The sequence below is a fragment of the Metopolophium dirhodum genome, chromosome 7 (assembly GCF_019925205.1).
Source record: "Metopolophium dirhodum isolate CAU chromosome 7, ASM1992520v1, whole genome shotgun sequence".
NCBI lineage: Eukaryota > Metazoa > Arthropoda > Insecta > Hemiptera > Aphididae > Metopolophium > Metopolophium dirhodum.
In genome coordinates, this window is record NC_083566.1 from 27002176 (window position 1) to 27027940 (window position 25765).

Sequence of the window (25765 nt, forward strand, 5' to 3'; positions counted from 1 at the left end):
AATATTTATGTATAAAAACCTCAATAGTTCACTATGCTACTTTTATTACCGAGAAAATAAATAATTTTGTACCAAACGATTATGTTAATAGCAATCTAAATATGAATTCATACTACTCTGTACCAGAAAATATCAAAATATGAGTATTAATTTCAATTTATGATATGACCTAGCCAATATTAAAAAGTTCAGGACAGGCTACGAAGACCGGTTGTTGGTTACTCACCTCATTGTGCTAATAAGAACCATTTTAAAACCACATTATTATTATTATTATTATTATTATTATTATATTATAAATTATAACTATAGCTATGCCGCCCAACATTTCCCGTGCAGCTAAAGATTTGTTTCTATTAATGTAATTTAAAAAAAGTATACCACTATATTTCTACTGATTATAATAGTAATATAATATGTAACCAATGGTAACCCTATTAAAATAAACAAAGAAAATATTCTTTACTCGTGAGCGGAAAAATTCATGTGTGGTATTAGCCACCTAGGTATAGTAATTGGAAAAATAAACTATAATCAACTTCTAAGTCTCAAAGAATCTATTAATATGACTTTTTAATGAAAACAGTCCAGTATTTTTTGTAGACTATTATTAACTTCGGATAGATAAACCAACGCAGATTAAAAATATAGTGGACCAAATATCAAAATTATTATATCCGATCAATTACATACCTGTATACACCATTTATAAATAAAACACCACCTATTTCAACTAACTTCTACTGTTGCTATAATATTATAATATAAAATCAATAGCAACCATTTATAACCATACAAAAATCGTATGTAATAAGGCCTTTCAGTTTTTCTCAAATTTTCCAATTTTCTTTCCATAAAAATCTCATTCAGACAATTACGAACATTTTAAAAATTAAACTAGCAAAATTTGTTAAGCCGTTCTCAAGTGATGGGAAATCAACAGAACACTTTTCATTTTTATTATATCTATAGATTATACAATAATATCAATAATAATGTCACGAATAATATCGATCTTTTTATTAATCAAATCAACAATCGTAACTTTCTATCAGTAACCATGGATGGTTAAAAACCTAATAACCTTTTACATAAAATGAATAACTCTTCAAAATTGTATTTACCTAAAACTTATCATAATTAGTTGTACAGTTGAAACAGGATTTATACCAACTTATAAATAGTAACAATTTTATTCAGCGTTTAAATACTGTATAAGTCGTGTAAATAATAGTATGTACCTATTATATACTAGTAGTAGTACGTATAAATTATGTTAATACTTATAAGGAAATGCATATTACAGTATATTTACATAGTTGTTAGAAAAACAATTATTTAGGATCCATTTGGATTTCGTAACGAGTCGACGTTTTACCGGAATAATATATATAAAAAAAACTTCGTATTTGGTATAGTGCTTCTCCCTATGCTATATTCCAGTGTGTGTTTGTAATGGGATCAAAAACGTTACTAAGCCCAATTACTTGATTAAAAAAAAAAATAATAAATTATGATAATCGTTTCACACCCAATGGTCAAAAAAATAGGTACGATTAAAAAGGTACCATCTACTTACAACATTGTTATTATTATTATGTTTTTCGAGTTTAAAAGCTTTTCGAGTTTAACGAGAAGTATCGGATGGTGATAAAATGAGATTATCATTAAACCATACACCGAGAGAAATCGTGTTACTTAAAGTATCGATAGGAAATTCTCAATGGAACAAATGTTTCGTCTGACATAAAGCACCGTGTGAATCTCTTCAGGTACCTTAATCCAATAACACTCCAGTGTATTGTATCCATATCGTATTATTTTGCATCAAGGAAAACGTACAATTCCCTTGTGTTTCTGTACGATCAACAAAAGTAATGTACCTATACAAACAAAAAAATACGAATCAAAAAAAAAAAATGTATGTATATTTTTTTTTATATTTGACTTAATATGTTTTGTCACACTCGTAGTGGAACACGGTCGCAAATAAACGTATTACATATTCCATGAAATATATTTATCGCAATAATATTTGTGAATAAATTACGTGCAGTATATCATTATGCTAAGTATATTTTATCATTTTATCATTTTTCTTTTCATTTATTTAATGCGTACATTAACATAAAATCGGAATAAACATATTTTCAGCTAGAACAATAAAAAAAAAGAAGATTATTTCCCACACAGCCTATGTGGCGTTGTGGATTAAATGTTTCAAAATCATATATTATAAATCATAACGTTGATATTTTGGTACAACAATAGTCACAGTAATATTATGTTAAGTATAAACTTTACTTACCCCATAAATAATCGAAAAAAAATAATAATTATAACAAACGCCAGATTCAAATAATAATTTTTAGCTTTTTATATAGGTACATTAGCATTATTTTAGTGCAACATGTACCAGGTACCTACCTACTAAAGACCTATATTTGGGACCTAAATACTACCTACTATACAGTGCTAACTCTTATTTTTACCTATATACGTTGCAAATTAATGAATTTTAACACTATGTTCCGATAAAGCATGTACATTATTGTAATCTACGAATTACACAAAAAATAATTTTACAAATGCTTAAAATATTTTTTTCATAATTTTACATTTTTGCTTTTGTATAAAAAATAATTTTAGTAGAAAAACAGTAAATTTCGTAATAAGAATATAATAGGTAATATGCGATTTAAATAAGTCATGAATGGTGAAATAACGATTTGAAAACTTGAAACTTGAAATAAAAATTTGAACTTGAAACGCTCATGAATTTGACTTACCGATAAACTTTTTTCAAGTATAAAACTGGAAAACTGATGAGTTATCTTCTATTGATTTTTCAAATGTTAGCTATGAAAAAAAATTCAATTTCTCATTGAAAAATAATTTGAAAACTTTTCCATTTTGATGAATTTTGTCAAACAGTCATAAAAAAAATTTTGAATTTACTCCCAACTTTCTTCTAACTTTTGATCCCCCAAAGTATTAACTAGGTCCACTTAAATACCTGCAGAAAAGATGCTTAAGTAGAATATTGGATCATTTTTTCTGCCCCGAAAGGTAATGAGCTGATGACAGAAAAAATAAAAACACACATCGTTGTAAAGTCAATACACTCTATCGCTCAGCTAGTCCGCTCAGAATCTAAAAGAAATGTCAACGTAGTTTTTTCGGTTCACAATAATATTGCGCTCGAATATTAAAATATTGTGCTTTGTACCGTAAATACAGATGCGCTAGCGTCACCGATACCAACGTGAGTGCAATGTACACGTGACATCGATCCAGACTGTATACTACCTAGGTAATATCAGTTTTGGCGAAATTACAAAAACTACGCTTATATGTGCTTATAGGTACGCGCATCTTGTCGGCGACCGAGTCCATCGATCATATTTTGACTATTATATTACAATACATTATGTATAATAAGCCGCAGTGGCATGGGACATTAAGAATTAAGACTTATTGATAGCGACTGGAAACGGTGCGTCGACAATGAGCCAAATTGGCTCGCCGCCGCTCCGAAACGACTCTCGACGACCTATTTACGGTAGTTGCCAAAGCGATGTGCCTGAGAAACGCGAGCGGCCGACTTTTGGCGTGGTAAGCGCGGTGCCCGCAGGCGCAAATTATTAATGACGAGACGTACCAACCCCCCCCCCCCCTCCAAAAAAAAAATAAAAAAAAAAAATATCGACTCTCCGGAGCGTCCTTAAAAAAAATATATATGTTTTCAACGAGTGACGTTTAAGTCGAACAATTTAAAACTAATGCAATAGTATAATATTGGTTTAAGCGCATTTGAACGTCGCGAACATAATATAGATTATGTTATATTTTAAACCCGCATGGTGTGATAATAAGGCGACCGAGGCGGAAACCTCTCGGAAATTAAACGGAAAAAGTCTGCGAGATAATACTGTGTGGACAATCGTCCGCGCACGAAATGGGCCGAACAGATAAATTTTCCTACGCAAGCCGAACTGTTCGAGAGGGTGGATTTCGTTTGTTTTATTGCCCGAGCCACGAGGTGTGTGTATATATATATATATATATATATATATATATATATATATATGCACATTATGTATGTACGTATTAAATATATAGTGACCCTGCAAAGTCCGAGAAATATCCGGTGGCTGACAATACGCACCGCTCCCCCCCCCCCACTCACCCCCTCGTCGAGCTTCGCAGGTAGATTTGACCGTCGTCGTCGTATTTAGTGAAATATAATATAGTGTGTATAAGCGCAGAGACGGTGTAACTTCAGAAAGAACTGACAAAATATAATATAATTACCTACGTAACTATATAATATATTATTATGTATGTTGTATGTATCTATGCCTAAACACATTTAGTTCTAATCCATATTCTATATATGTATATTTAATTTCTAATATAATAATAATTGTTTTTATTAATATGTAATATTCAGGAGAACAAAATATAATAGTTATTGCATAATTGGATACCTATTTATATTAATCGCGTCCGTCGCTTCTATTCCACTCTGTATGCAACTAACCCGTCCACTATACACACCCACGGTTGCAGCTGCATGTTGCATTTATGTCGTACTCGCGTTTAGTATACTATGACGTAATTTCAGTGGTCAATGATATCACCCAAATATTATTTTATTATCGTGTTAAACATATAGAAGACAATAAATAAAATATTATGTTCTATTAAAAGGTGTTTTGGGTGACGTTTCGTTTTTATTTATCTTCTCTTTTTTTCTCTCGTCCACACGCAGGTCCGGTCCCACTGCGCCTACCCGTGTCAGTGCGCCAACAGAGACCCGGTTTGCGAACCAGGCGTGCCACACACCCGCGACGGATGCGGTTGCTGCCCCGTGTGCGCCCGACAGGACGGCGACCCGTGCGACGGCATCGCCGTATGTGACCAGAGGAAAGGGTTGGTGTGCCAGTACGACGACTACTACAGCCCGGCCGGCATATGCAGAGGTAGGTCGGCGTCGTATACGTATTTAGTATTTAGACAGTTAATAAAATATAAATGTTATAACGTAATAGCAATAGTGTAGTAAATCATTATTTTTCCACCCGCACAGACGGGTATTATGTGGTGGAGCTTACGCGGGATTAGACCCCTTCTTGGCGCCCCCCGCAAAAAATCAGGATCGACAAGTACGCCACCTAACATTATAATATTGAAACAATCAATCATTTAATAAATATTGAAGTCTATTTCGGACAATTTTCGTAGTCAATGGTTTTTGTGTTTGGTCCGACCGTCATTCTAAAAATAAAAACATCTATTTTTTTTTTTGTATAATATGTATAGTATTTCAGATAAAGGTAACAAAAATATTTAGGACACGGATAGTAGGGGAATGTGATTATTAAAATGTATTCGATCATTTGAATGTCAACTTGATTTTAAAAAATTTAACTCCCTATCCACAAATTCGACCAAATCTTTGGTGGCTAGCCACCGGCACGTGCGTGATTTGCTTTTTTCTATACGCAAGAACACTCCCATCGCAAAACCGCATTTATAGGTTTATGACTATTTCTACCTACGTGTCCTACACACACACACACACACACACACACACACACACACACACACATACCAATTCGCAACAGCGACCAACAATAATATTCGTTTACCCGAAAAAATATACATATTTATGTATACGCGCACACACTATTCGTTTTCGGTATTATTCAAATATCCGGTCGTTGTAACGTAACGAATTCTCCACAGACGAATCGACCCGCAGTTTGCACATTTCCATCGAACGTCAATAAATAACAAGTGAAATATATTAAGTGACGTAATATTAAATAAATATCTATGGATATATTTTATACCTATATTATGTACATTGTATAGTATAATACTTGTAAGCACGATATTCTAAATAATATTATGCGCACGTTTACCTACCAACATATATTATACAATATATAAGAATTTTAGTGAAAGGTTTTTTTTTTTTTTTTATTTGATCCAGAAAATGTGCGTGCGTTTATATTATAATATTGAAAACGCATGAAGCACTGACGTTTACCATGATTTTTAATTTATACCTATAAATGGAAAAAAGTTCAACATTTCTATTTGTAGTTACAAATTGTTACATAATGAAATATAAAATAATACCAAATAATTTTCAACTCCACATTTCAATTATTATTTAATTGTTGAGGTGCTGGGGTGCTGGGATAACGTTACCCAGGTACCCGGAACTCAAACTGAGTTTTCCGAGGAAAGTACCTGTGTGGTTACAAAATATTTTTTTTATAGTTACAAATTGTTACAAAATACCAAAAAATGTTCAAGTCAAAATGTTGACCTTAGAGTGCCTGTAAACTCGCCTGTTCACTTGTGTTTTATTACGTTCCAACATAAACTAATATCGCACTCAATTGGAATCTCCTTGTAATAATTACGATTACAATAAGATTCGATATCTTGAACTTTCATCTGTTTCCCTTGAGTTTCGACAAGACGATAGTTTACGGTAATATCTTTCATCTGGCGGTGCATGAAGTTGCAATTTTTAGATTTTACCACAGTTCTTTTATTCATTTTCTTACGATGAAAAATGTCATCAAACACTTTAGTATCATATAATTAATAATAAACATGGAGGTACACATAACAATAGTACCTTACTACCTAATATAAATAAAACGGATTTAAAATACTTAATTATTTTCACACTAGGACGAAAAACATAGCCCATAGGTAATACTATTATAATGTTTTATTGATATAATGAACACATAATGTAACATATTGATTCAATACCTACAAGCAGTTTTGGATTGAACTATTCAGTTCATTGCTACTAGACAGAATAAATAATAATACTTTGAATAATATACACGTGTGTCGTGTACATAATAATAATATTTTAGTAGTACAATTCAAATCACCTTATACAGGTTTATTTACTACAAAATCTTCTCGACGTGTTTCAGCCCATTCCCAACTCACTAAAACCTTGGCTCATTTGTCATTTGATTCACCCCCGGTTCCTAATAATTATCAACGCTATTATAACAATATAATTTCGTAACAATACACGAAGGAGGTATATACTGTGTCATGTTCGTAAATAATGACACAGCGTTCTGTTATAAAGGGAACTTCTCGAATAAACACAACTTTGAAAATAAATTGCTATTATTATTATTATTATTACATTTTACATTTGCTCAACAACGGTTTTTCTAATTTGGCGGTATTAAAAAAAATACCCGTTACTCGAACGAATCAGATGGAATATCCAACGGATATTTTTTTCGGAAACCTAAATCTATGAGTTAAGAATATAAGAATAATGGTACAGTCACAACTGGCGGTTTAGTTTAAAAGTTGAACTTCGTGATTTTCCGTAAGTATAATCACCCATCCTCCAATCGGGGGATTTTTTGTTTTTGATTACTTTATTTACAATAACATAAGAACTAAGTACGATGGATCATGTAACATGTATGTTTAATCTATGATCTTAGTCCGTGACAGTCAATTGTTATGATTTTACATATCCAAATAAAATAACGTACGCACAAATGATTTAATAAAAGTTATATACTTCATTATTACCACGGCTAATGATGTAAATACAATGTATCGGTCCAGACGTAACAATAAGACTGCCTGGCCTCCCGTTTAGTTGGATGAGTAGTGTGTTGGACGACGACGCTCCGTGTCACAATAGCATCACTGTGTCAGCGGACTCCAAGGTCTCGTCGTCGTATAACACACTATTCCTGAGGTTCTTAAAATGATCATGTAATTTAAATATTATATTATAATATGATTCAGGGGTTCGTAACACAGTATTTGGTATTTACTATGCGTCTATATGCGCAGCATTATAAAATAATATAAAATACGACTATGCCTTACGTTTAATTTAGTTCGATTTCATTAATTTATTTTCATTTTAAACTATTAACACTATTAACATTAGTTGAGACCGTTTGAAGAGTATTGAAAGAGAACTGAAATGGAGCCAGTAAAAAAAAAATTAAAAACATTGGATTCTTATTTTAATTCAAACAAAGTGATACCAGTGACGGTCAGTATTATTATTATATTTAAGCTATTTGCAACCTACGCATTGATTTAATTTGATTAAATCGGTATATTTAATTTTATAATTAATAAATCACAAATATTAAGCCGCAAAAATCATTATGCCATTATTATTTTTTTTTGTACTTTAAACATAGGTAATAATTTTGTTAATTTTCAATTTAGTATATCAATTTTATCTATATTATTATAAATTATAAAAATATAATTAAATATAAGTAAATATAATTTTAAGGAAACCATGCGTATAAAAATATATGTTGTTCTCTCAAAAAATCCTAAAATCCTAAATTTATAATTTATAATATTCTTATATAACAGGCCGAAACAGGAAAAAGTAACTCAAAACGATGTACCAACAATACAGTCTACAGATAAAGAATAAAGAGAATTTTATACTAATAAGTTTGTAAATACGCCACTCATACCAACAACAATTATAATTGACCGTCAAACCACCGAAAGCCATTATTGCGTTCATTAGCCAGTAATCAGTTTTGTCACTACAGTCGACTCGTGTAGTTCAGTTTCAGTTGCGATTTATTTTTATTAAGTACATGTTCGTCAGATTATACATTTCAATTAAATTATTTGTGCAATTTTTTTTACAATGAAACGCTGTTCAGCAAATAACGACTCCGCCATGAATGAACAAAATCAAAGCGCTTCGTGTTCTAAAAGTAAATCAACACTTATTAATAACTGTCGTAAGTTTTCTGAAGAATACAAAGTTTTTGGTTTCACAAGTATAAATGTAAACAATAAACATCAAATATATATACTCCCAACTCCCCTCAATGTATTATATTATGTAATAAAATATTATAATGATTGTCATTGAAATTTTATTTGTCGGGTAAAAATGCGTAAAATTTTAATACAAGGCTCCTGATATATTGTAATAATAGTAGTTAAAAAATATTAAAAATACATAAGTACAATTTTTTTTATAAGCATTTAGAGTTCAAATTTTGACAAAATGTATCAAATTTAAAATTTAATAATTATTCTATAGGTAGTTTTTTTACCTTTTTTTTTTTTATTATTATTAATAAAATACACAATCTGTACACAATAAGGCACAATAAGAGTATGGGCTATGATAAATAAAATATGAATAACGTGAGGAGGGAGGCCCACCAGTGTGGATACCCTCTAACTTGGGGTGAAAGGATGTCATGGAGTGGACGAAATGGGAAGGAAAATTTTGTTAATTAGGGAAGTAAGAGCCAATAAAAGAGGGTTTAAAATACATTTTAAATCTTCTATAAATTTGTTGATGATGTGGAGAGGTTGATTGACTGATGAAGGGTTGGCTGTGGCTTTGGCATAAGATGTCGGTTTTTGATTTGAGTTGTAACTGGGGACGTTGAACATTTGTGGTGCAACAGGTACAGCAGATGGTGGGCTGGGGTGTTTTTTCGGTTTTTCAACTTTGTCATCTTTGTAAGCGACCTTGTAAATGGTGCGCTTTAGTAAATTTTTAAAAATTTGACAACCTTTGTAGTTGGCAATGTGGTTACCGTCACAATTGGCGCATTTAACGGGTTCTTCCCGTGTTTTAGTGCAATCTACGGTGAGGTGGCTTAACCCACATTTCACGCAACGCGGAGGTTGGTGGCAATAATTGCGTGTATGTCCATACATTTGACAAGAGTGACATTGAGGAGGACCAAGTGGCCTTATTGGATGCTCGAATTTCACAATTGAGTTAAACAATTTGGTTATTTTGAAAATGTCGTTGTTATTGCTGTTGCGGGCTAAGGAAATAATGAATAACGGAAGTGGTGACTTATTTGTACGGTTGACTATAGGTAGTTAAAAATGTATAATATGTTCAACTTTTATACCTAATGATTAAAAACTTGAAATAAGGTTCCACGTAAATAGGTTATATATAAATAAATTACTTTATTCACAATAATATCATCAAATATACTTAGTAATATCATAGACTGACTGACCGTCTTCGCTTAGAATCGTTTTTCTTATACAATGATATTATATCATTGAACTCAAATAATTTAACACCATCCATTACAGTCACCCACTTGTAACCTACTGTACAACAGAGCGACACCCACTAGCCCACTTTTTTTAATTTGAATGTATATTTTACAACTCAATTTTGAAAAAAATGGTGAACAACATTTGGGGTTACAAACCACACTATTTCAAAAATTAATTATCATAATAATTTTATAGTTACAAAAAATGTTGTTGAATATGAAGCTCAAATTAGCTCAATTGATGAAACTACAGATTCCTATGATGATATTATAGCCAATAATACTAGTGGTATTGAGCAAGAGAAAAAAAATGAGTAAGATTATAGATTATACTATGTAATTGAAAATTGTTGATATTATAAATTGTACTATTCGTGTAGAAAGCGAACAAATTGTTTAAGCTGGGATGATCTTTTTATGGCCATTGCATTTTTGACAGCCAAATGCAATAAAGATCAAAAAAAAAAAGTTGGAGCTTGTATTGTTGACTCGGACAAAAAAATCGTAGGCATAGGTTATAACGGAATGCCTACTGGATGTAACAATAAAACATTTCTTGATCATGATTTTGCTTGTTTTTTTGGTAAGTAAACATGTTTAATGTTTTTAAGTTTATATTACTACCTCTTCATGTCACAATGATAAACAATACATTTGATTCTCGTTTTTATTTTTAGAATGTCACGCTGAAATGAATGCTATACTTAATAAAAACACTATACATTTACAAAACTGTACCATATTTGTATCTCGTTATCCATGTAGTGAAAGTGCAAAAATAATTATTCAATCAGGTATCAAAGAAGTAGTGCATTTGCCAGATCCAATATTATGCAAAAATCCAGCCACTAAAAAGATGTTTGATGCATCGGGTGTCGAAATCAGGGAACACACGCCGAATCAGAATATTACAATTGATTTTTTTAAACATGCCAAATCAGATGGGCCGGTAGCTGATTTAAGCGGGAATAATCTTTTTATGGCTATATCATATTTGACGGCTAAACGTAGTAAAGATCCTGTATGTCAAGTTGGCGCTTGTATCGTTAACTCGGACAATAAAATTGTAGGCACAGGATATAATGGAATGCCTACCGGATGTAACAATGATGAGTTTCCATGGGGTAACAATAAGTCATCGGCATTAAACAAATTTATTTACGGTAAGTAATAAATAATAATGTTTATAACTATCCTATGTCATGCTAATAAAATAATACGTTAATTGATCCTCATTCATATTTTCAGTATGCCACGCTGAAATGAATGCTGTGTTTTATAGAAGCTCTATGATTAATGTAAAAGGTTGTACCTTGTATGTAACTCGTTTTCCATGCATTGAATGTGCAAAAATTATCATTCAGTCGGGTATCAAAGAAGTAGTGTATTTGACGAATCCGAAAAACGGTAAAAAGAGAGATATAGCCACTAAAGTTCTGTTTAATGCATCAGGTGTAAAAATCGATGTACACAAACAAAATCTTGATATCACACTTGATTTTTCAAAAACTGCCTAATACTCCAGACAATTCATATCAAAAACAATTGTATTCAATGTATATTTGACTTCATTAAAATATGATTGACTTTTTTATATCCAATAATATTTAAAAGTTAAAATTATACCTTTGATGTTTGTTGGTCACTATTATTGTTTTCTCTATTATATTATTACAAAATATACCTACCTATAATAAAATAATGAAAATATTATGTGATTTAATTTTGTATATCTTATTTTAGCTCTAGTGAACCTCGTTTGTTCGAGAGTACCTTTAGTTGGGATAATTACACTTAGGTATCTATTTGTTGTGAATATCTAGTTGTGTATATTGCCTTTATTATATTGGTTAAACATCAGTGTTTTAAAAACATTATCTAATCGTCGGTTGTCATTCGATATTTTAATTTTCAAGGGAGATAATGAGCATTTTAAATATGTGATATTTCATATACCCATATATTGCTTGAAAATTAAAATATCGAAAATTTCCGAAGCTTAATTACAGATAAAGTTTTTAACTAAATATTTGATAATAGGTCAATTTACTCCAATATCAAAACTAACAGCACACCAATGAAACTAGTGAACGAAAATTTGTCATGTCGTACGTGTATAAGACGGAGACAACAAGTGCTTGGGTAGCGTTCTCTTAACACATAACTGCAGTAGTCGTAGTCTGCGGGCAGTGTAAGGGGGGGGGGGGGGGGGGGTAGTTAAATGCGTAGTAATATATATAATATATTAATTATTATAAAATATTATAATATTATGTATATGGATTAATTATTCTTCTAAAACAGTGTACGCAGAAATACGCTATAATCAAATTTGTATAACGATTATACTATTATTATACAAAACGTTGTGTTTTAAAACGGGCGATCACCAGAGCTAGTAAGACAACTGTGGGAAATCCTCGGCGCGTAGTAGATTATGTGAATTCGGGCTTGGCACTGTGACAAGACTATCTGCGCGAGTAACGATACCCCGCATTGATCACACAGAACTGATAGCCAGCATTAGGTACATCTGCAATCCTGAGTCACAGATCAGCACATGCACTGTGAGTATAGTCAACCATCTAATACTATGGACACGGACCGTGGGAAACGGCGGCACAGACCGCCAGGGACAAGTTAGGAGGAGGGATAGGACTATATAGGGGTACCCGAAACGAGCAATCCTGCACTAGACCTCTGTGAATCACTATTTCTTTCGACTTAGATTATTTCGGTTAACGACGTTTTTCGGGACTTAGAAAGTATTCGAGCAATCGCTTATTATTTTTCGAACGTACCAGCAGTGTTCGTTGATTCGAATAGTCCAAACAGTATAATTTCAAATTGTCTTGTGACATTTACCTTGCATTTAAAAAAAACATCATTTTACAACAACAATTGTCGATTATTATTGCAATATTACCATCATCCATTCCTGTTACCGTCTCCTGTAAGTGGGTGCACGCAACACTATTTAAAAGCACTATAATCATCTATTAAATCACACTAGTATGGGTTTCGAACACGAAATGTAAAAATGTATATTTTACTATAATATTAAATAAATGTCTATACATACAAAATTATCTAATTAAATTGATACAGATAACTGCAATTTTCATCTAAGACAAATAAAAGTATGACCAGTAGATTTTTATTATAATGAAATTTTCATCTAGATAAGTCGCAACACTGTTGAACATTACTTGGCGCTCAGATTTATGCCTGATAGTTTTCTGTACCTACATCAAAGAGAGCAGAGTTACATGCCAAGTTTCAGAGTATACTGGTCCATGAATAAATTGATTTAAGTTTACCTCGTCAATCGTTCAAAATTAATACAACCAGTAAATATATTTATTTAAATAAGAGAATAGCACACATTAAACAACAGTATTATATTGTGTGCATTATAATATTATTTATATACAAGTTTGAAATACATAACGCCATAGTCAAAACTACTGGTCATGTCCATGGTCTGATATAATTTTGTTCAAACAGGACATCGGCTTAAAAATGATACAGATGAGGGACATGTAGATAAAAAGTTGTATTTAAAATTTTAAAACAACTAAGATACCGGTTAAGTTGTAATTTTTCCAAAACGTAGTGGCGAAAGCGACAAATATAAAAATATCTCTTATATCACCATTTTTAGTGATAATACATATTATGACATAGACATGTATAATATTAAACTCTAATACCTGATATACTTCATTCAAATTATAAGAAATAAGAATAGTTTTATAAAATATTTTCCAATACATATATATATATATATTATTATTATATTATACTTAATACTTATAATGTATAAGTATATATAGTCCTGACTTACTCTTCTTTGTTTCTCTTAGTAGCCAACCACAACACTAGAAATTATTTCCTATATCAATTTCCTCACCATCATGTACCTCCGACTTCCTAGATATGAACTCAACTACGGTCTTTTTCACAAAATGTTACGTGGTCTCACTTCAGCTTTGTCTATATCAGATTCCACCGCCATTTCTATTATTACTATTTATAGTTTTGAGTTTTAAATTTGTATTTTCTATGTTCACGATACTATTGAAATCAATTTATGTCTGAATTAATTCCAAACATGGCGTCAATAAAATAAATACAAATACTTAATGGTTTTTTAAGAAAATCTAAAAATGTCATCAAACAATGCATGTAAAAAAAATAATATATTATAGCGTTATGCTTATTAAAAAATGTTATAAAATACATATCATAATGTGAAGTTACATTGTAATGACATCCGGAAGGTTTTCAAAAAAAAAAATGTACATGTTCTGAGAATCGTAAAATATATTCATCAAATATAATATTAGTTCTCATAATATTACACTGTGTTATTATTTTTTTTCAATGATAACATACAACGAGCATAAAATGGCTACGATTTCAAATGTGTATCTACAAAGTTTATTATTTTATGATACATTTAATTAATTCACAGTTAAAATAATTTCGTGTAGGTAGTTTAACATTTCAAAAGTTATGAACGGTATACCAGATGATTATGTTTTATAATAGTATAATAAAATAAACACAGTATGTCTACCTTCAAAAACAAGGACTACAAAAGCATTTTCTTGTACTTAGTTCTAGTCACTCCCCGGCCCTCGTTGACTCAATAAATTCGCAATTCCTGATAAAATTCATGATTATTGGCAAACAAAAAAAGAAAAACATAAATCAACTGTTCTGTGTACTTACATAAATTATTATTATGAAAATAAGAAATACTATGGTCAAAAGTTACCTGCCGGTAGTATTAAAATGCAAATAAGACATGGACCCATAAATTTGAGATTCATACGACGGGGCTGTAGCTGGTGACTTCCTATCCCTGTCAAATGTAATAATATTGAAATGCAAGAGACGCACGATCGAATCCATAAATTTTCAGACAAAATACATCTTTCAAAACTCAAGGTGATTTCATAACGAGTTTTTTTTCCACTTTATCAACGTCTACTTTTTTAACAATAAATATTTCTATATCCCGTAGCATAAAATAAAGGAGTATTGTTGAAAAACAAATTAACAAATAACTAAAGAAAACTCGTATTTTGAACCAAATAATATAGGTAATAAAACAATAAAATAACCAATAACATAATATAAAATACAAACCTAATAAAAAATATTGCTCAAAGTTTGAATTGTATATAAAATTACTTAGAAGTTAGAACCATTACACAATAATCATAAAATCCTAAAATTACAAAACTTTATACACAACCATTATTTTGAGTCAAAAGAATTAATTTATTTGGTCAGTGAATTTATCATTTATGTTGAGTGAATATAAATTAATACATTAACAAAAATTGTTATGCAAACATCACTTTCGATATAAATATTTATATTTAGTATATAGAATAATAATATGAAAACTATCATATTATTTTTTACTTATGTAAGTTAAAAATCACTTTTACTTACTATACTAAAAACCCGGGTGGTCACCCATCGACCATTCGAAAACTAGCGACGCCGGCCGATGCTTGACCTCAGAACACGTTAGTGACGGAGGCCAACCGCCGAGCCACTCCAGGCCCCTAACATAATATATTATTATAAAATTGTGTGTGTCGCTGTGTATGTATTAAATTAACATGTTTAGTGTGCATATACAATTAATACCTAATGAAGTTAACAACTAATAGACAGTTAGACCTAATGCATTATTACACATCATTAATTATTACACTATTACAGACTGTCATTGCAAAATAGAGACATTCGATAAATTTTATAAATATTCGACTGTGGTTGTCGACACAACATCTACATAGGTATAACGCACGTTGTCGGAACAGTGGAGACTAAGTTTCGCGCAATTAACAGAAACCGTAAAGTGGAGTCATGACCCGAATACATATATTATACAAACAACGGTTAGATCGACCGTCGTCAATAAATAATAAGTACGTTGTAAGTTGTAACACACACACACACACACACACACCAGACCTTTATCAGTTTACCACGATAGTGATAATATGACGAAAATATCAAACATTAAAGTCACGTATATAATATTGTATAAATATAATTAGGTACTTCACTACGATTTAATAATTTAACGTTTAGCGCGTGCGTACATAATATAATATTATGTACGTTCGAGTACCTTATCATAATATTAGTACAAATGTAAAATGCTATCTGCGAAATCTGAGGGTTCTCACACTGGTAGGTCCCCATGTAATCGCATGTTATTGTTTTTTATTGTATCAATAACACGGGAATAAAATATTATTAAAAAATAATACACAGCGCACGAAATTTACTAATTTTATAAAAACACTATTACAAATTGTAGTATTCCTCTATTTAAAAAAAAAAAAAATGCCCATAAGCGTACTTATAATAAATCTCACTATATTATTTATAAAACATGATAAAAATAAATATATTAAAATGATATATTTCCCCATTAGGTCTATATTATCATTTATCACAATATTATGTTTATCATACATGGCATTTAGGATTATATATTATATAAGAAGGGGGCGGAGTGGCCGAGCGGACTAAGGCGTCGGCTGCGACGCAGCCGTCGCTGGTTCGATACCTCGGCCGCGGGCGGCATTTTTCTTCGGGCAAGTCACGGTGTCCGAAGAACAAGTGCCGCCATCCCCTCCCCCCCACGGGACATGGCAGAAACCTACGGGTGCCCCATTAGAAATTCTGCCAAAACACAACACACACGTGTACCAACCTACCCAATTTAAAACCTACAGTTCCCTCCCCCCACCCAATGGCCTATGTTGCCACAAGTTATCCAATAAAAATAAAAAAAAAAATTATAAAAAGCTTCAACACATTTTTGGTTACGAATCAACATATTTATTTATTCATAACGCCCCGAGGAGCAATAATTTCAGTTCAGCAACATTTACAAAATTTAATATAAATAATAATATGTAACATATAGAAATAAACGGCTTCAAGCCTAATATAATAAACATAAGGAACATAGCAAATAAACAATCAACATTATTTAGAATTTTTTTGTATTATTTAGAATGTGAGTAAATTATAAATTATAATTTTGACAGTTAAAATACATATATATAGTTAAGAAAAAATAATTAATGATTTTGATTAATAGACCTTGACAGTTGTACATTAAATTTAGGGGGCCCCATGACAAAAAATTTTGAGATGCACTGAATTAATATTGAATGTATGTTAAAAAAAAAATACAATATGTTTTATATTTGGCCAGCTTTTTTCGAATTTAGAATACTGAGCCATGGTTCATCAATACAACCATAATAATTATTCATACTCGGTATTCGACGTGCATTTTATTCGATACACCAAGTAGTAAAAACAGAACAAAATAAAATGTGAGCAGTAGTTCCTATAACTGAGATGTTGCTAACATGACTTAAATAAATTACACGGTTTTACAACAAATCAATACATTTTTCAACAAACATTTTCAATAAAGACATGTTTTCATACCTATTTTTTGTAATACATTGTTATATTATGCCATCCACTGAATACTCTAAACCATACTATAGAGACCATCCTTTTTGTCCCACTCTACATAAATAAAATTTGTATGTGCTTATTTTTTTTTTGCACTGATATATACTTTTGTGTATACTGTATGCTATACGCGTGTGATATTATAATCTCAGAATGACGGTTGCGACAACGGCGGTTCTCTCTGAGTCTCTGACGTCTGTCGTCGTCCTTAAAATATAACAATAATAATAATAGTAATAATAAGATATAATGTAATCGTCGACACGTCTCAGTGGAGGCGGCCGGAAGTAGTTCGTTGTTTGCCGTGACAAAACAAACAATATTACAACGGCACGTGTTTCTGCTTATATACAGAGTGTAACAGAAAAATCTAAAAAGTGTAATATTATAATCGTAACTTTATTTCTGTCATCAATATTTGACAAACAAATTGAACTATTATGTCCTATAATTGATATGTGATAATGGTAATAGTTAAATGAAAAATAAATACCATTTGCAAATATCGATTAGAACCAAAGTTATCAGCTGATTATATTTTTCAGTTTTTTCTGTTACACCCCGTACATTATATTATATTATGTTCAAACACATCTGCGGAGCAACATTTGCAGGGCGCTTATACACACTGGTAACATGACGTATTGTCGAGGAATCAACCAAAGAGTTCCCGGCCCTAATGGCAAAACAAAATCGTCTCAGATCGGCACCTGGAAAATGGTTGGGGGGGGAGAGTAGACATATATATATATAATATAATAAATAAGCTCGTGATCGACAGCAGCCAGCAGCAGATGTTTCGCGTACATTCGGGCAATTAGCGTTCACTCCACCGTGCACTACAACTGCGTATAACTACCTATAATATATTATATTATTATCATCACATACGTATTATACCGATACACTGAGCAGGCGAATAACCATCCATGCGCTTGCCGTTCGATTTTCAGCGTAGGTATTCGATAATGTACAATTGTCGATCAATGGCGCAGAGCTTTCGTACGTCGTGTTCCGTCGAAGAAAAAAATCCGTCGCTGTCCGTTAAACCGTTATTAATAGTTAACATATTATTACACGTGTAGGTACAAGACTTTGCGCGTTCGGCGCATGGGAATCAATTAAGTCTGACAAGAATAGACTATACCTATTATATTGTAGTAATCGAAATCAAAATGTTACGGATGGTTATTATGGTCCAAAGATAAATCGAAATAATAACACCGCAAATTATATTGAAGAATATTAAAAAAAAAAAAAAGAACAACTAAATGGGTATAGAAACGAAAGAGTTGGTCTATGAAATAGTCTATAATCCATGTAGGCATAATAAAAGCACTTAAAACTGCAGATAAATAATTCGAATGGACGAGTTTGTAGACTGCAGAGTGATTAGTGAAGGGCCGGTTAAAATGATAAATCACAATTTGGAGACCACCAGATAAAGAAAATATACCGACCGGCCTTCCGAGGTAGCGGTGGTGTGAGTGCGTGAGTGTGTGACGGAGAAATAGATGGCCTCAAACTTTCGGGAATAGGGAAAAGATAAGCAACTATAGAGGTATGAACTGAGATAATATATGGGAGGGCATGGAAGCTGCAATGGGGTTAAACAGCCTGGATTAGGCAAAAAACCAAAAAGTTGATGCGGAATGGACGACCAGCTTTCTAGTCAGCTGCTAGCAATATGACAGCATATGGAAAAGTAGCTCAACCTTCTTATTATGTGAAGTATGTTATAGTATAATATTGTTATCTGGCAAGTTCAATTTGCACAGTACAACCTATTTATATAGAACCAGTACCATGGTAGTCGGGGGATACAAAATTCTTGTACATCCACTACGCCACACCTGAATTGTTTTTTTGTATTCTCAATTTAATTCTGTCGAGTCAGATATATTATATAACATAAAGACATATAAATTATAAACCATGCCTGAACAACAGATAATTCGATATTCAATCATTTTCTACATTATGTTTATACAACTCGTCAAGCAAATATCACTTAGAGGTATGTATACTGTATGCTTGACATTTTAAATTAAATTCGAACACTATGATGTATATTTAGATTCCTGAGCCCTGGTGGGGTTGGGAATCTATTAGATTACATTATATTACTATGGCAGGAGGGGAAGGGAGGCATTTGTCAATTAACAGTCGTATGTAGAACCAACTTCTGTGTAGGTATAGGTTGGAAATTTGGCGCGGGTAGAATTTTTTCAATTCCTCTGTAGTTGTTTCGGTGGAAATAAAGTGAAGTAGCTTAGCCAAGTCTAAAACACGTTAGCGTGCATATCAGTATTATCCTGATTTAAAAGCACTTTCTCATTGATTATATATGTCTAACTTTTGACGGTAAACTAATAATAATATACAGTGATCGCAATCGTCTTCCGAATATAATATCTATACAAATAAGTACTGGATCCAAACACGACACTGCCGCCGCACATGCGAAGTCATCTATACTTCATTTATATTATAATATAATATAATAATATATATCGTCGGCGGTGCGTACTATTATAATCTGTAACATTATAACTACACACAGATTATAGGGTACTACCCGCAGAACTATATTATAATATGTTGTAGCCGTTTAACGGACGACTGTAATAATAATAATAATAAAACCGCCACACTGCGCCTCGCAACCGATTAATATCGCGTCGCCCACATTTTATGATGTCGTACTTACTATACACGCGCGCTGGTACATATTATTATTATATATTATACAGTGCTCGGCGTAGGTAAAGTATATATATATATATATAATAGAAATGTATGTATATACATATAAGTATGGGTAGACGCCGTCGTTAAAACAACGACGATTATTTTACACTCCGCATACATACAATATTATCATAATATAAGGGTACGCGCGACAATATCGGATTATGCAGGGACGTACATCCGACCGGGGTGACGGGGTGTTCGATCACACTATATCATTATATACCTAGGTATACACCGGAGTTAATATATCATTATTATTACGTATGATTACAGCCGCATATAGGTAGTGGGTTGCTTGCTCTCGCGCGTTTTAGTGTCGTATATAATAATATTATTAATATACATATAACGCACAATGCACTTACCTGCGTGTTACATCATAATACCGTATATTATATTATATAGAGTGGGGTGGATATTAGCAGTAATGTCGGAGGAATTATGAACGCGAGATGGGTACTATACCCACCTGCACCCACGTCGTAGAATACACGTATTATAAAAACCAAAGTGACCCCCTCCCCCCTCCCGAAATCGCAGTCGACGGCCCGTCACCCGCCATAACCCATCCATAACCCGCGAGTATGTATATAGGTAGTCGTCAAGATCCGCTCCATTATAATTCGCGCATGTCGTAATAATTAATACATTGTTATAATTGGTATCCTTGCACGTTAGGCGTATATTATAATCATTATTATGTTATGCCCTCTCGTTTTAGAAATATTTTATCGGACCGTCGCGATGATAATTGATCTACGCGTACAGACACACCGCCACGATTAGACAGTTCGGGAGTTGAGTGTAATCCTTACACAATAGATTTACCGGGTACTGTTAGATCTTGAATTAATGGAATTTTAATTCCAAAGGTTTGGAATAATTTTCAGTGAAAAAATAGTAAAAATTCATCACTCTAACGTCGTATTAATATATTTATTATTTTAGCTACAACTTTTTTAATTTATAAAATAAAAATACAACATTTATCCCAATCAATATAGCAGCAAAGAGTGCTATCCACTAAACTTGATTTTCAAGGGCCATACTTGGCGATTTATTGTGTAACACTCTTTCAGAAAAAAAAAATCGTGCAAAGAATAAAAAACATAATATTAAAATATAAACTATGAATTACGCATTGTTTTACGAATATTTTTTTTTTAGCGTTAAGGCTTCAACTACTAAGGTCATTAGCCTGTGGTACTGTGGGGGAGGGTACTGTAGTTTTGTTTACACGTGTATGTTTTTTTTTGGCAACATTTTCGATTTGGGCACCCGTAGGTATCCGCCATGCCCTGTCGGGGGATGGCGGCCTCTCTATCCAGACAGGTCTGCCCGGAAAAAGTGCCACCCGTGACCGAGATTCAAACCGGCGACGGTGCGCATTGCAACCGACGCCTTAGCCCACTTGACCACTCCATCCCCATTGTACGAATAGTATAGGTACGACAAACATATTTTGTTTATGATTAGTTTTTTATATTATTTGAAATAAACAATCTATACCTTAGGGGCACAATAGGTTTATGTGATTAGAGTATACATATAAACTAACAGGCTACACATGATGTCAGAAGTCATAAATAACACTTATGACACTCACTAATTGACTTTTTTTTTATATAAAATTATTTAAACAAAACTGGCGGTCTGTCTTGTTTATGATAAGTACGTGTGTTTTTTTCTATTGCACTATCGTTATTTTAAATATTATTAAACCACGAAACAGTAATAATCATTTAAAATATAAATTGTAAACAACTTTTTGTATAAACGTATTTAAATACTTCACCACAGGGTCGTATTTAAAGGGTGGTCCAGGAGGGAAATAGCCCACCCTGGCTTATGTTAGGGGGGTGACGATATTTTTACAGCGGTTATAAAAAAGTAAAATGATATTTTCAAATCCACAATGTAAAATGTTATAAATTAATAATAAATATATAAATAAATTGTGTAATATTGGTATCCCAATCAATAACTCCGGAATTTTTTTTTTTTAATGATTTATTTTTTTTGTCTAAATACTAAATTGGATTGGATACCACAAAATCCCTATAGTTATACATTGTGGCTTGTCGCTTGTACCACATAAGATTATTCTATAGAAATATAAACTTTATTATTTTATAATACAATAGGTAGGTATCTAAATATGTAATTTTGAAAAAGAGCATTGTCACATCTATTTATTACACAAATTATCTATATGATATACATTATTATAAAATAGAATTTTTGAAAAAAAATATCTCAAAAAATAGTTTATACCTTTTTTTCAACCTTTGTCCCTTATAGATAGCTAAATTAATAGTTTATAGGTTCATAGACAGTTTATTTAAATGGTTACCATTTGTTACATAATATATTACTATTATAATTAGTATAGGAATGTAGCATAATATACATTTTTTTACAAATATAATTTACAAATCTTTGGCACGGGCAACGCCGGAAGGAACATCTAGCAATATAATATAATAATACAATTCAGTCTTCCATAAGATTTCGTTATATATGGTTTATAAATATATTTAGTTAATCATAAGACAGTTTTTTTCGATTTTGTGTGAATAATAAATATTGTGTAAAAATACCTAAATGGGAAAAATTAATCACAACCAGTCGGGGGCACCATAATGTTGTTGCCCGTGGGCGACAAAATCTTAAATTCGGCCCTGCTTCACCGGTATAATAATTCATGTAAACCGAGCGATACATCATAATAACACATTATTATTGCAGTCATCGATGTGCAAAGTTATCGTTTTCACGTCGGCGCGTTTCTTCTGTTCGCGTCGATCGCATCAATTTAATAATAAATTAATTTAACGCGGGTCCGCCGCCCTTGTTGCGTCGGTCGGAGAATTTTCTTCTTTTTTTTTTTTTTTAATACACAACATAATAATATATAATATTATTATTATACTTTACACACACCACGAACGTCTCGTTGCGTTTATAGTTTATATACAGTCACGCGTACAACCCTCGTCCCGGTGTTTGTTTCCAGTCGATTTGTCGTGTTATCTAAGCCCCCGGTTATTAGCATTCCGACTAAAATATATCTATATATACTATATTATACTACGATTTTTCCATAAACGTTTCGTTTCGAATGCGAACTTTTTGCGGACGGTCGGACCCTCCTCGGTCACTTTTCGTAAATACTATGATATAGTTAAGAAAAACTAAATTCAATAACACATATTTAATTAAAAATCTGGTAAAATATTCATAACTGTAAAACTGTTGTTTGCGTATATTGTGACCTTTGAATGACACATTCTCAATCGTTATCACCCTGTATACGTACGGATTGAAGGTACACGACGGCGATCGAAAAAGAAAAATTTAAATTTTGAAGTGGGTTATTATACGGTTTACTGGATTAATAAATTGAACTGTCTTAAAATTGGCAATAAAAACAAAACGATCAATTAAAAACTTAACCTAACCTAAGACAATTTGTTTATACTACTGATAGTAAAATTCTGTGATAGTTTCTAAAAAGTATTTAAACGAATAAATTGGCTTCAACAGAAATCACAATTAAAGAAAATTGATAGTATTATAATATAAAACGGATAATTATTATCTCATTGACAGTTAAAAATAATTAATTATAAGTATTTAACCTCGGATCTTAAGCATGTATTTTGATCATACTAATTGTTGCAATTGATTGCGGTGTTTAACATAGGAAAATATTGTCGCCATCATTTTCTGACCGCCAAAAGCCGGTACAATTCATTTTATAATATAACATGATATAGTTTTTGACAGAATAAAAATAATTAATTTTCATAATATTATATACCTACCTACTATAACTGACAATAATGCTATAAACTAATAACTATTATACCTACTATAATATCATTATAATATAATATAGCCGATGCCAATAAGACTATATATTATATGGCTACTATATAATAATATAGTATAAATTCAAAGCATGTAATTGACTCGGCCGAATTCGCTTAATCCACTGCATTGCGCTAGATGGTTATTCGTGGTCGAATTCAACACACAATACTACAAGGCTGTTCATTTATAAAGGTAATTAGGAGGTAGTTTTGGATGGTGAACGTATTTAATTTATAATAAATTCTCTTCGTGGATGTTTGTAAAATATAAATATCCAACATGATAAGAAAAAATATGTATTTTTTTCCGACCCCTCTCGATGTATTTTCGAATTATAATTATTTGTATGGACTGCTGTCAGAACTTTTTAAGCTTATAATTAGGATTTGGCCGGATTGAGGTCAAACAACCAAATCACGTTTATGGAACACAAACACACTTTCAGAGTAAAATTATAAAACCGACAAATACAGTAATGTGGACTCAACAGTTATAGTACCCGTTCATCAGAGACTGAGATTATATACCTGAATAAACCAAATTGTATTAATGCCAATTCATTTTATCGACAAAAATCGTCAGCGATCGCATAAGGCCGTTGTTCACTGATTTTGAAGGAATCGATTATAATAATTATATGCTTATGTGAATTTCAATAATCACATTTTAATGACATATAAATTGCCACTTACACTCCGTTGAGTCGTATAGGTACTTTAAAATATAAATTTTCCTTTGTGCATACCGCATTTTGACTCCTTACTATATTAATTTCAAAACTTTTGATTTAAGTTTAAATCTAGAATACATAATTTGAAAAACTATAGAAAAACTTGAGGGGTTATGTGTAAACAAATGCATGAAATAAAATTGAGTTGAAAAAAATATACAGACGGTAATTATTTGCATTTAGAATCGACTAATGGATTATTTCTAACGAAAATATTTTCTTGAAAGAAACTTAACGTTTGTATTTTTGTATTAAAATTATATTTATGATAAACAAAACAGTTTCCGATTTGTTTTAAAAACGTTCAAGAATATCGGATTTTTTAAATTGAAAAAAAATACTAATATTATTTTAATATTGAATATCTTTTATTAAAAGTTCAAATTAAATAAAAAGAAATATATGTAATAGGTACATGGATTTCTTTTGAAGTTCAAGAAAAATGTGATTGAATTTTTATCTGTTACCATTTTTTAACAAAATTTGCTTTTAAATGATGTGTTATATGAAAAACTGTAATGTACCTACCTACCTATATTATATTAAACTACAAATATTATACATTACTTTTTCAAAGGAATAAAATATATTTACGAACTATCTAAGATATTCATTCCTTACTACTTGATGGTTTATATATTTTTTAATTTAAATGATTGACCATAATATTGCAATATTACAAATATTTATACATTTAACTAGAAACCTACAAAAACTTTAGAAAGCTTTACATTTTTTATTTACAAACTATTAAAATCTTCAATCA

At 31.6% G+C, this 25765-nt stretch overlaps 2 protein-coding genes across 5 annotated transcripts in view; both read left to right on the forward strand.

Annotated features, from left to right (window-relative positions):
* LOC132949211 (CCN family member 5) overlaps window positions 1-25765 on the forward strand; it is a 300914-nt gene that overhangs the window by 225957 nt on the left and 49192 nt on the right. For all 3 annotated transcript variants that reach the window (XM_061019975.1, XM_061019976.1, XM_061019977.1), the window contains exon 3: window positions 4775-4985. In XM_061019975.1, the coding sequence (XP_060875958.1) occupies window positions 4775-4985 (211 nt within the window). The remainder of the gene's footprint in view (window positions 1-4774; window positions 4986-25765) is intronic.
* On the forward strand, window positions 8419-11824 carry LOC132948825 (cytidine and dCMP deaminase domain-containing protein 1-like). 2 transcript variants are annotated; one of them, XM_061019479.1, is made up of 5 exons: window positions 8419-8804; window positions 10303-10420; window positions 10487-10689; window positions 10784-11269; window positions 11355-11824. In XM_061019479.1, exons 1-5 carry the CDS (start codon window positions 8708-8710, stop codon window positions 11621-11623), a joined length of 1173 nt encoding a protein of 390 aa, XP_060875462.1. In that variant the 5' UTR covers window positions 8419-8707; the 3' UTR covers window positions 11624-11824. The 2 variants fall into 2 exon arrangements, with proteins under 2 accessions (XP_060875462.1, XP_060875463.1); XM_061019480.1 differs by having other exon boundaries at window positions 8419-8777.

Bases quoted from the DNA above. Each gene is read 5' to 3' on its own strand.
- LOC132948825 (XM_061019479.1), top strand. From the start codon at position 8,708: ATGAAACGCTGTTCAGCAAATAACGACTCCGCCATGAATGAACAAAAT. The intron at 8,805-10,302 runs GTAAGTTTTCTG...ATAATTTTATAG, and splicing joins AACACTTATTAATAACTGTC to TTACAAAAAATGTTGTTGAA. The intron at 10,690-10,783 runs GTAAGTAAACAT...TTTTATTTTTAG, and splicing joins TGATTTTGCTTGTTTTTTTG to AATGTCACGCTGAAATGAAT.